At 56.4% G+C, this 10,684-nt stretch overlaps 1 protein-coding gene across 1 annotated transcript; it reads left to right on the top strand.

Moving 5' to 3' along the window:
* Window positions 1–1,568: 1,568 nt before the first annotated feature.
* On the top strand, window positions 1,569–4,677 carry POLD4 (DNA polymerase delta 4, accessory subunit). The gene is made up of 4 exons (XM_044259815.1): window positions 1,569–1,845; window positions 2,072–2,161; window positions 2,381–2,492; window positions 2,869–4,677. Exons 1-4 carry the CDS (start codon window positions 1,749–1,751, stop codon window positions 2,891–2,893), a joined length of 324 nt encoding a protein of 107 aa, XP_044115750.1. The 5' UTR covers window positions 1,569–1,748; the 3' UTR covers window positions 2,894–4,677.
* The last annotated feature ends 6,007 nt before the right edge of the window (window positions 4,678–10,684 follow it).

Here is a 10,684-nt window from a genome sequence, read left to right as displayed (position 1 = left end):
CAGCAGGCCCCTGTGGACACGGCTGCTCTGGTGTTTCCCCTCCGGCGGTCTACACTCCAGAGCATTCTCCTCTCTTGGGCCCACCTTACTCCAAACTCAGAGCACCCGGGGCGCACAGCAGCAGAGGGGGAGGGAGGCAGAAGTGTCTGGGCAGGACCTTGTCCTCCTGGAAGAACTGGATGGGAGCTCTGAAGGGCAGTTAGAGCTGGGCTGGTCCCTGCGCTGATTCCCAGACTCCCACTGACCAGCACTTTTGCTTGCTGCCAGGAAGTTGGTGAGGGGGAGGCGGGTGAAGGGGTGACTCAGCGATGACAGGAGCCCAAGGGACAAAGGTCATGGGTGGAGAATTGAGAGACACTGTTTACAGCAGCCCGCCTCCTCCAGGAGGTCTTCCAGTGCTGAGCCAGCCCGCGGACAACTCCTCTCCCGCCCACCCTTCTTCTCCCCTTTCCTGTTTGTTAGGAATTTTGTCCTTGTACTGACAACTTGGGTGTCCCGTGTGCCTACCCCATTAGCCTCTGAGCTCCTGGGTGGGGAGGGCACAGCGGGACTGTGGTTTAACTGGGGCCCCACAACGGCTGGGACCATCAGCACTTCCTACTTTGAAAAACCATTTTATGAGGCGCCTGGCTGACTCAGTCGGTGGAGCGCAGGACTCTTGATCTTGGGGTGGTGAACTCAAGCCCCACGTTGGGGGTAGGGATTACTTAAAAAAAAAAAAAGAAGCATTTTACATCTATTTTAGTTGAGTGAAATGTGGGAAAGTGCTGAGAACAGTACTTGGCACACCGTAAGTGCCATAGAAGTGTTTAGTTTATCGCTGGTATTTTCTGCTCATACTGTTGCAATAGTGACACTGGGCAGATTTTAATGATAAAGACCTGGAGATACAAACACTTTGGCCCTCCGCTCATTGTGCGATCTTCCTGATGAGTAGGGTAGGCATGGGCAGGCTACAGGACCCCCAGAGAGTTGACAAGGCCAATGCTTGCCTAGACTAAGGGCAGGCAGGGTCTTTGGGCACAGACTGTGAGAAAGGAGCTTTGGAACCCATGGGCTTCTCCCTCCAGGTCTCCTGGGGCCGGCGGGGGTGGGGTGGGAGCAGGGAAGGGGGCTGGATTAGCCCAAACGCTCTTCGGACCTCCAGACCTGCCCCCACAAGGCTCTGCGGGACAAGGGGTGGGAGTGGAGGCTCCAGCTGGACTCTGGGGAGTTACCAACCGGCCACGGGGATTACTGAGGCTGAAAAGAACATTTGCCTAGGAAGGGAAAACGGGAAGTGAGAGGCTGAGGATAACGCTCTAGAAGTCCCCCGGGACTCACTGCAGACCAATGGGGAGGAGGGGGGCAGGGGGAGGTGGTGCAGTCTGGGGCATCTTGACAGGTCCCCCACCCCAGCCTCACCCCTTCTCTCCAGAACACAGCTGCAGCAGCTGCCCCGCCCCCTCTGCCTTCGCCGCCTGCCATTGGCTGGAGTCGGGCCCCGCCCCACGGAGGCGGCCAACCATTGGTCTAGGTCTTTGATGTTTGTGCGCTTGTGGGGGTGGGGGACAGGCGTCATTCCCTGGAACCCGCGGACTTCCTCTCTGCTTGTCTGGGTCACCCTGTCTGCCTGTCGCTGGCCCCAGGCTCGCTCTCTGGCCCCAGCCCTCTTCTCTCTCTCTCAGCAGCTGTCTCTCTCGTGCCCGCTGGCCTGTCTCTCTCCTTCCCCGCAGTCGCCTCCTTCTCTGCCTGCCTGGGTGGCCGCCATGGGCCGGAAGCGGCTCATCACTGACTCCTACCATGTAGTGAAGAGGAGGGAGGGCCCCGTTGGGCACAGCAAGGGGGAGCTGGCACCAGAGCTAGGTCTCTTATGTGTGTGGGGGGGCGGGAGCAGTGGAGGCGCCGAGGGGCATGAGAGGACGCGGGCGGACGTGGGCAATGGAAGAGGAAGTGAAGTATGTCGTCTACTTCCTACTCCAGGCCTGGCAGTGGCCGGCAGAGGCAAAGGGGTGGCGAGGGCCGGGGAGCAGTGGGGCTGCTGTGAGGCGAGGGGCAGGGGACTGGCCTGAGGAGCCGCATGTCATTGCAGGGGAAGAGCCCCAGCCCCCGAGCGTGGATGAAGCCGAGCTGGAGCTGCTGAGGCAGTTCGATCTCGCCTGGCAGTACGGGCCCTGCACAGGTGAGAACCCTCTCAGGCCCCAGGAACACATCCTGGGGACAGTCCTGTCACCCGCACGTCTCCGAGGCAACCCAAGCCGCTGCCCGACCCTCTCGGCCACTGTCTCCTGAAACTAGGGGGCGTGGAGGTTCCGACACACCCCTCCACACACACTGTCTAGCCTGAAACTCTTCCCCACTGCCCTGAGGTGCCAGAGTCGTCTTCTTCCCACCCTGGCAGGGATCACACGGCTGCAGCGCTGGCATCGGGCGGAGCAGATGGGCTTGGAGCCACCCCCAGAAGTGCGTCAGGTGCTACAGACCCACCCTGGAGATCCCCGCTTCCAGTTCAGGTCAGAGACAGACCAGGGAGGGCTCACAGGGGAGCCAAGGTTTCCATCAGGCACCACCGGCCTGCTGGCCCCTGGGGTGGGGGCTGCTCTGGCTCGAGGAATAAATGGATGCAGGCTTTGGGGCCTTGCTAAACAGGCAAGAAGGTTCTCTAAGGGGCCTGGCTCAGGAAGTCCGAAGATTGCTTTAATAATCCCTACCGCTGAGCTAATGGTGGGGGAAGGGTGCACCCAGGGCCCTAGGGACTATCTATTTAGGACAGAGGGGTTGGTCAATGACTATAGGCCATGGCCAAGAATTGGGGCTGGTGAAATCTGACCAAGGACTTAACTGACTCTCTGGCTCCTCCCTTCCTCCCCACCTCCTTCCCTTGTACAGCCTCTGGCATCTCTATCCCCTTTGAGGCACCACCTAAGACCTCCTGCCCGCTCTCCCAGAGCCTCAAGACACAAGTGACAGCCAGTTGGTGCCCCCTTGACTCAGTTCTGCTGTGAAGAACCTTTAGCAGGAAAGAGCCTCATAGAGAAAAGAGGCTGAATCTGGAGGTCTCGGAGGCTCAGGCCTCCCTCTAACCAGCAAGCTCCTGGAGCCCCCTCTGAGAGCCAACTCAGCTGAAGCTTGCACTTCCAACAGGGAGAGTGGTCTTGAGGACAAGGACCTAGCCATGACCTTTCAGATGCCTGCTACACTCCTCCCTGACCACAAATCCTGTGGTCCTGGGAATAGTGTGGCAAATAGGCACAGCCCTGGACACAGTCAGACAGTATCTAAGGCAAAGATGCACTCCCCACCTAAGGCTGGGAATCTTGAGGGCAGAACTGGCAAGGGGTTCACTAACGCTTATCAATAAAGAACACGGAGTCTGGAAGCCTGACCTTCAGTCCCTTAATGTGGCCCTAGGTGGGCTGGCAGCAACCAGCAAATTGATAGGTGACAGAGAACCAGCGCTCCGCCCTCCCTCCGCGGCCCAACCCTACACCTGGGACGGAAGAAAGACGCCTTACTAGACCCTGGGACGAGTCCTCATTAGAGCCGATCAGCCTCTGGCGCCTCCTGGTGGTCTACAGGGAAACTACTCTTTAGCCAACTGCAGGGACCAGCCAGAGAAAACCTACCTGACAGAGCCACCCAGCCTGCCCAGTGTGGCCCACCTCACAAAAATGGGTCCTTTGTCAGAGGAGGATCCACACAAGCCTTATAAAGTCCAGACCTACACATTCCCGGAAAGCACCTCTGCTTCCCACATCGAGGCCACCTGGATCCGAAGCAGCATTGAGGAGGTCCTGCTCCGAGATGGCCGTCATCCGATGGGCTCTGGTGGGGACTGGGTGCGGCCGAAACAATGATTAGGGGACCCTGGGATGGTCGGACATGGAGAATGGAGTCAGTGCTCCTCACCCTGTGTTTCTGTGCTAGCCCTCCATCCCAAGCAGACAGAGACAGCACCACTGTTAACTCCTTGGGGACAGGCCCACAGAGCAGCCAAGTGGCCTCTTCAGCCCCCACTGTCCTGGGCACTGCCTGTGCCTCAAGCACTGTAAATGAATCATCTTTAGTGCCCTAAAGGGCACTCAAGGTAGATTTTATAGGGAGGGGGCCTGAAGCCCGGAGGAGCTGCGTGGGGCTGCTCGGCGGTACCAGCAGGGACGTGGGGATGAGAGGCCAGGCTCTGCCCGTCTACACCCGTGCCCCAGCTCATCGACTGAGCACCTGCTGTATCCCGGGCTCTAGAGGTCCTCTTGGGTATTGTTAGCGGTGAGGAGATAAAGAAGACATACAGGTAAATATTAAGTGGTAGGCAAAATGAGGGTTAGAGGTCAAAGAATGCCCAGGGTGCTTCAAGAGGTTGATCAGGGAAGCTCTCCAACAGGGTGGCATTTCAGCGGAGACCTGAACGAAGCACAGGAACGGGCCCTGCACCTACGGGAGCGCTCTGGACAGAAGAATAGCAAGCACATGTCCCAAGACAGGAGCGTGTGCGTCCTGGTCCAGGAACAGCACGGAGGCCACGCAGCCAGGGCGCAGACGGAGGCAAGAGGAGTACGGTGGGAAATGAGGCCAGAGAGGTAGCAGGCTGTTCCCACGGGGCCTTTCAGGCAGGCTGAGATAAGGAATCTAGATTTTAATCCGAGTGAGACAGGAAGACACTGGTGGGTTTTAAGCCAATAAATGACATAATCAAGCTTATGTGTTGAAAACATCACTCTGGCTGTCGGTGGAGAACAGATTGTGGGGCTGGGGGAAGAAGAGGCAGCAACACCGCTTGGGAGGCTTTTGGGGTCGGCCCTGAGAGCACTGTTGGTGACTGGGGCCAGGGTGGGGAGACTGGCCGGCTCTGCGTCCGAGAGAGACAAGCCAGGGAGAGCTCCAACGCCTTTGGCCCGAGCAGCTGGAAAGCCAGAGTTCCCATGACTGACATAGGAAAGACCTGGGGGCGGGGGAGGGCTGGGGAGTCGGGAGTTTGTGCCTGACACCCAAGCAGAGCTGGGGAGTAGGTGGTGGATGTGCAAGTCTGGAGTTCTGGGGAGCTCTGCGGGCGTGTTTTAGATGGCATTTAAATCCCTGAATGTGGATGAGGTTACCTGAGTGGGTACAGATGGAGATGAGAAGTGGTCCAAGGACAGGCCTGCACCTTCTGTGCTTAGAGGCGGGGGAGGAAGAGACTGGGGGCGGCAGGCTGGAGGAAAGTCCAGAGGGGCGGGCCTGGGAGGCCTGCACGGAAAGCATTTCGGGGTCTCCGATGCTCTGGAGAGGCTCGTAAAATGAAGCCCGAGGGCAGCATGCTGGACTTGGCAATGCGGAGGTCACTGGGGACGAGGGGTTTCCATGAGTGCCTGGAGTGGGCGCAGCGGGAGTGGCAGTGGGGAGCGGGAGCATGCCAGCTCTTTCGGGGACTTGTACTGTAAAGGGAGCAGAGCAATAAAGTGATCAGAGGGACGTGGGATTAAAGGAGGGTTTGGGGTTTTTTTTAGGATTTGTTTATTAGAGAGAGAGAAAGCACGCGTGCACATGCATGAGCGCAAGTGGGGGAGGAGACAGAGGGCAAGAATCATCAAGCAGACTCCCTGCTGAGCACAGAACCCCCATGCGGGGCTTGATCTCAAGACTCATGAGACCATGACCTGAGCTGAAAACAAGAGTTGGTCCCCTTTGGTTTTTTAAAAAAGATTTTATTTATTCAACAAAGAGAGAGATCACAAGTAGGCAGAAAGGCAGGCAGAGAGAAAGGAGGAAGCAGGCTCCTGGCACCCCAAGAGTTGGTCCCTTAATTGGCTGAGCCACCAAGGTGCCCTTCAAGGGAGGGGTTCTTCTGTGTCGTTTTCTCCTTTGTTTTAAATGTATCTTTTCAAGATTTTATTTATTTACTTAGGAGAGAGAGAAAACAGGGGCGCCTGGTTGGCTTAGTGGGTTTTAAAGCCTCTGCCTTCGGCGAGGGTCATGGTCCCGGGGTCTTGGGATGGAGCCCCGCGTCGGGCTCTCTGCTCAGCAGCAAACCTGCTTCCTCCTTTCTCTCTGCCTGCCTCTCTGCCTACTTGTGATCTCTGTCAGTCAAATAAATAAATAAAACCTTAAAAAGAGAGAGAGAGAACACAAGCGGGGTGAGTAGCAGAACGGAAGCAGACTCCCAGCTGGACAGAGAGCTGGACAGCTGGGGGGCTGGGGCTCGAACCCGGGACTTCAGGATCAAGACCTGAGCCAAAGAAAACACTTGGCCGATGCAACCACCCAGGCGCCCCTTGTCTTTTGTTTTAGACGGAGTGACGCTCCAGCATGATCACACAGTGAGTGAGCCGAGAGGGAGGGCGCTGGTGCCACAGGAGACAGAGGTGGAGGTCACGAGTGAGGCCTTTGTGAGAAAGTAACAAGGACCGGGACCAGGACCCAGGGAGAGGGTGGCCTCAGGCAGGAGCATCCAGCGTGAAAGGGAGGGAGGGCAAGGATGTGGAAGTAGGTACAGGGGGGAAGGTATGGTATCGGTGGGAACATTTGAGAATCTGATGCTTGCTGAGAGCCTCGTACAGCTGGGTGGAGTCCGATGTTTCCTAAATGCCCTCCATGCCACCTGCTGGGCCGAATGCCGCACCTTCCTTCCGTGACTGACTAGGTGACTCAGAACACCGTCATTAGGTGAGTATTAGCCGTGGCTCACAGATAAGGCAACTGAGGCTGAGACTTGCTCAGTCAGGAAACACAGGGCCGGACTCACACCGAGGGCTACCTGTCGCACGGCATCGCCCCCACACCTGCTCCCCACCTGTACCTGTGCCCCAGCTGAACGGACAAGATCCACCCGTGTGGAAAGTTAAAAAAAAAAAAAACAACAGATACAGAGGCTACGTCGTCGGGGCCACAAGGAGTGGTATCAACCCTGAGTCCTCAGGAGGGAGAGAGCACGCGTGTTAGAGACCCTCACTGCGGGGACCCTGAGCCCAGGACAGTTACCTCCCACTGCAGTAGTTCCCTCCACCTGCCTTCAGAGCCTCACCCCTTCAGCTCACCCCTGCTTCTCAGACCCTTCCACTGCAGAAGGAATGCAGACCCCCCAGGGCAGCGGGAGCCGGGCCCAAGATACTTCCTCTCTGAATATTCTTCCTACTTGTATGTTTTATCTTCAAAATCCCTGGCCAGGTTTTCTTCTCCATGATAGGTCTGAGTAGTTGCCGTACCATTAAGAATGGATGAACTTACCAAGTATAATGAACCCTTTGGGAAGCCGTGCCATGTGTGGCCTCTGGCAGGCTTGATCTACCCCAACGCGCCCCCTGCCCCCCTCACTTTGCCCCACCCACCCACCATCCAGCCCAGTGGTGGAGTCACGCTGCAGGAAGTGGCAAACAAGGGCTCATTGAAGGCAAAATGGGAGGCCAGTGGCCCATGAAGGGTGAGGAAGAGTAGGTGGGCAGAGAAGAGCATTCCAGAATGAGGCACTGAGCTGAGGAAAGGTGAGGAGGAGAGGTAGATTGGGGTGCCCAGCGGGGAGATGTGCAGACAGACTGCAGCACTTGCTTTATGAGACTTTGGGCAAAAAGCTAGCATTTCAGGGCTTCCCACATATGCAGCACTGTTTGGAGTACCTTCCTTCCCCTAGAAATGATGATACACATTTTAAAGATTTTATTTATTTATTTATCAGAGAGAGGAGAGAGAGAGAGCGCGTGCACAAGCAGGCAGAGAGGCAGGCAGAGGCGGAGAGAGAAGCAGGCTCCCCGCTGAGCAAGGAGCCCAATGTGGGGCTCAATCCTGGGACCCTGAGATTGTGATCTGAGCCAAAGGCAGTGACTTAACCAACTGAGCCACCCAGGTGTCCCAATGATACACATTTTATAAAGAGATTTTATTTTATTTTTCAAAGACTTTATTTGTTTATTTGACAGAGAGAGATCACAAGTAGGCAGAGAGGCAGAGAGAGAGGGGCGGGGAAGCAGGCTCCCTGCTGAGCAGAGAGCCTGATGCGGGACTCGATCCCAGGACCCTGAGATGACCTGAGCTGAAGACAGAGGCTTTAACCCACTGAGCCACCCAGGTGCCCCTATAAAGAGATTTTAAAGAGGAGATTCAGGCACAGCCGAGGTCAAGTACTTGCCCAGGGTCATTCAGCTGTAAGTGAGTAAGTGGTATCAACACTGAGTCTCTGAATATTCTTCCTACTTGTATGTTTTATCTTCAAAATCCCTGGCCAGGTTTGTTTTCTTCTCCATGATAGGTCTGAGTAGAATCTGATGGCTGCAGGCACGTCCTGTGGTATAAGGTCAGCCAGAGGGACTGGGACCAGACAGAGGGCCTGGAGTCTGCCCTTATCCATGGTGATGACAGTACCAGAAGGCTGCTGAGCAGATAGGATAAAAATAATCATTTTGGAGAATCTGTCTGCCCAGATGGTGAAGGAACTGCAGGCAGGGAGACCACAGGGAAAGCTATTAAGTATTTAGGATGGGGGCACCTGGGTGGCTTAGTCGGTTAAGCATCTCACTTTGGTTCAGGTCATGATCTCCAGGTCCTGGGATTGAGCCCTGTGTTGGTGGGAGTCTGCTTGTCCCTCTGCTGCTTGTCCCTCTGCCCCTCCCCCTGCTCATGCGCTCTCTTCTCTCTCTCTCTCTTGCAAATGAATAAAATCTTTAAAAAAAATATTCAGGACATGGGTGCTGAGACCCTGGATTCGCAGACAGAATGCAAAGGACTGAGAATGACCAGAGCTGTTGCAAAGGCAGGTGGTAAGGCTTGTGTTTGGGAAGGGAGGAGTGGGGGGGAGGCGACAAAGATGACTCAGGATGTGAGCTGGGGTGGGTGAGAGAAGGCTGATGCCAGGAACAGAAAAATGGAAACTGGGAGGGCAGGCAAGCTGTCCCTCACGCATGTGCAGTTTAAGATGACGACAGGAATCCCATATGGAAACATCCAGGAGGCGGCGGCAGCCTAGAAGGCAAGTCCAGCAGCACGGTCAGGAAGAGGTGGCATCCAGGGCCTAGGGGGATCGCCCGCATGGAACCCACACTCGAGCCCATGAGGATGGGCGAGTTCTCGGTGGGGGGGTGGGGGGGGAGAGAGACAGGGAGGGGGCGTGAAGACAAGACCAAAGATGGCACCCAGGAAATCCTCTCCAGAAGGTGAAGAGCAGCCAAGGAGAAGGGAGAATGGCCGAGGGGCAGGAGAGCCACAGCACAGCCAGCTTCCAGGCCGTTCTGAGAACTCGGCAAGTGGCCGGTGGCACCTGCCAGAAGAGGAGGTGGAAGGGAGGATGGGCCTGCTCTGAGTCCTCACACTTCCTGCATCCCTCTGTCTCTGTGATGTCATTCTCTCTGCAACCCACAGTGACTACCAGGGCCACACCTGCCAGTGAAGGTCACGCGATCCCTTCTCTGTTGACTTAGGTGTGGCCGTATTTATCTGCCTCAAATTCAGACAAACGCGCTAGGAACACAAAGGCTGCAAGAGCTCATTCGCCAAGAAACTCAAGTAAACAAGAAAGGCGCAGGTTTCCAGACTGTTCTAGAAGTAGACCGAGGCCACGGAAGTGGTGGCTTAAGGTGGATTTGGGTTCACAAGACCTCTAGGACTTTGGCGATCCTCAACACAGCTGCTGGCCCTCCAGTCCATTCACCTGAGCCCTAAACTAGAAAACAACTTTGGGCCAGTGGTGGCAGGTGCAGATGGTCAGAACCCCATGCAGAAGCTTCAAGAGCCTCCTGGGAGCAAGAAGGCCCTGCAAGCGCATTTCAAACACTGCCCCAGGACAGGTGTGAACCTGACACTGTGGGGACTCAGACTCCCTGAAGGCGACCCTGTGGCTAAGGATTTTAGAACGAGCACGGTGGACACGAGGGGGTCCTGGGTCCTTCTCGAGCCCTACTTTGGTCTTTGGGCTCTTGAAGGAAAAGACATTTCCCAGAACCTCCCTTGGGGCAGATGCCTCCTTCACCTCACCCAGAGTTTGCTGTGGCTCCTGGTCCAGCTCGTCCGACCCTAGACGACACGCCGTTTCTCCCTAAGAAGACTGAAGGATTTCTCCTCTGCTCTCCATGGCAGTCTGTTTCTGTTTTGTGAGAGCTTCATGGTCCCCTCTGCTGAGTGTTTCATCCCTGGGTTGGGGGGAGCGGCTAGCACGGGGCGGGGGGCTCCACAGCAGGCCCTCCAGGCTGACAGAATCTTGGCATGTCCTTCATACTTCCTGCTGGGTCCATTGGTCCCGTCCAGCCTGCGACACTCAGGTAGGCGTCAGTTGAGTGAAATCTGGTCCCTACGTAAGTCACTTCTGGGGGCTGCATGGCCTTGAGGGCAGGAGCCGTCTTCTCCTAGAGCTTTCTCAGCAAGGGATGAGTCGAAGCTGTCAGCTGCAGAAGTGGCTCCTTTACACTTCCTGCTTGAAGCCCATGGGTCCACTGGGCCAGCCCTCGGCGTGCTCCCTGGAGGCCCCCTCGGGGGTGTGGAGAAGGGAGGATCATCACAGCCGAAGCGCACAGGACCGCCCCGGCCGCTCCTCCACGGGCTCTCTGGGGGTGGGGGGTGGCTGCCCAGGACCCCCACAGCCACTCCTGCAATGCAGGGGTGTCAGCCGGTACAGCTCGAGGATGCCAGTTGGGCATCCTTTGTCACAATGACAAACGCACGCATCCCATTCAGTCCGTAGCTAGACATGCATCCGACGGATACAACTGTACGTGTGTAACAACATATGGAAGGTTATTCGTGATCTTTC

Source organism: Neovison vison, chromosome 7, assembly GCF_020171115.1.
Source record: "Neovison vison isolate M4711 chromosome 7, ASM_NN_V1, whole genome shotgun sequence".
NCBI lineage: Eukaryota > Metazoa > Chordata > Mammalia > Carnivora > Mustelidae > Neogale > Neogale vison.
The sequence above is the reverse complement of the archived record's forward strand: the minus strand, read 5'-3'. Positions and strand labels throughout refer to the sequence as shown.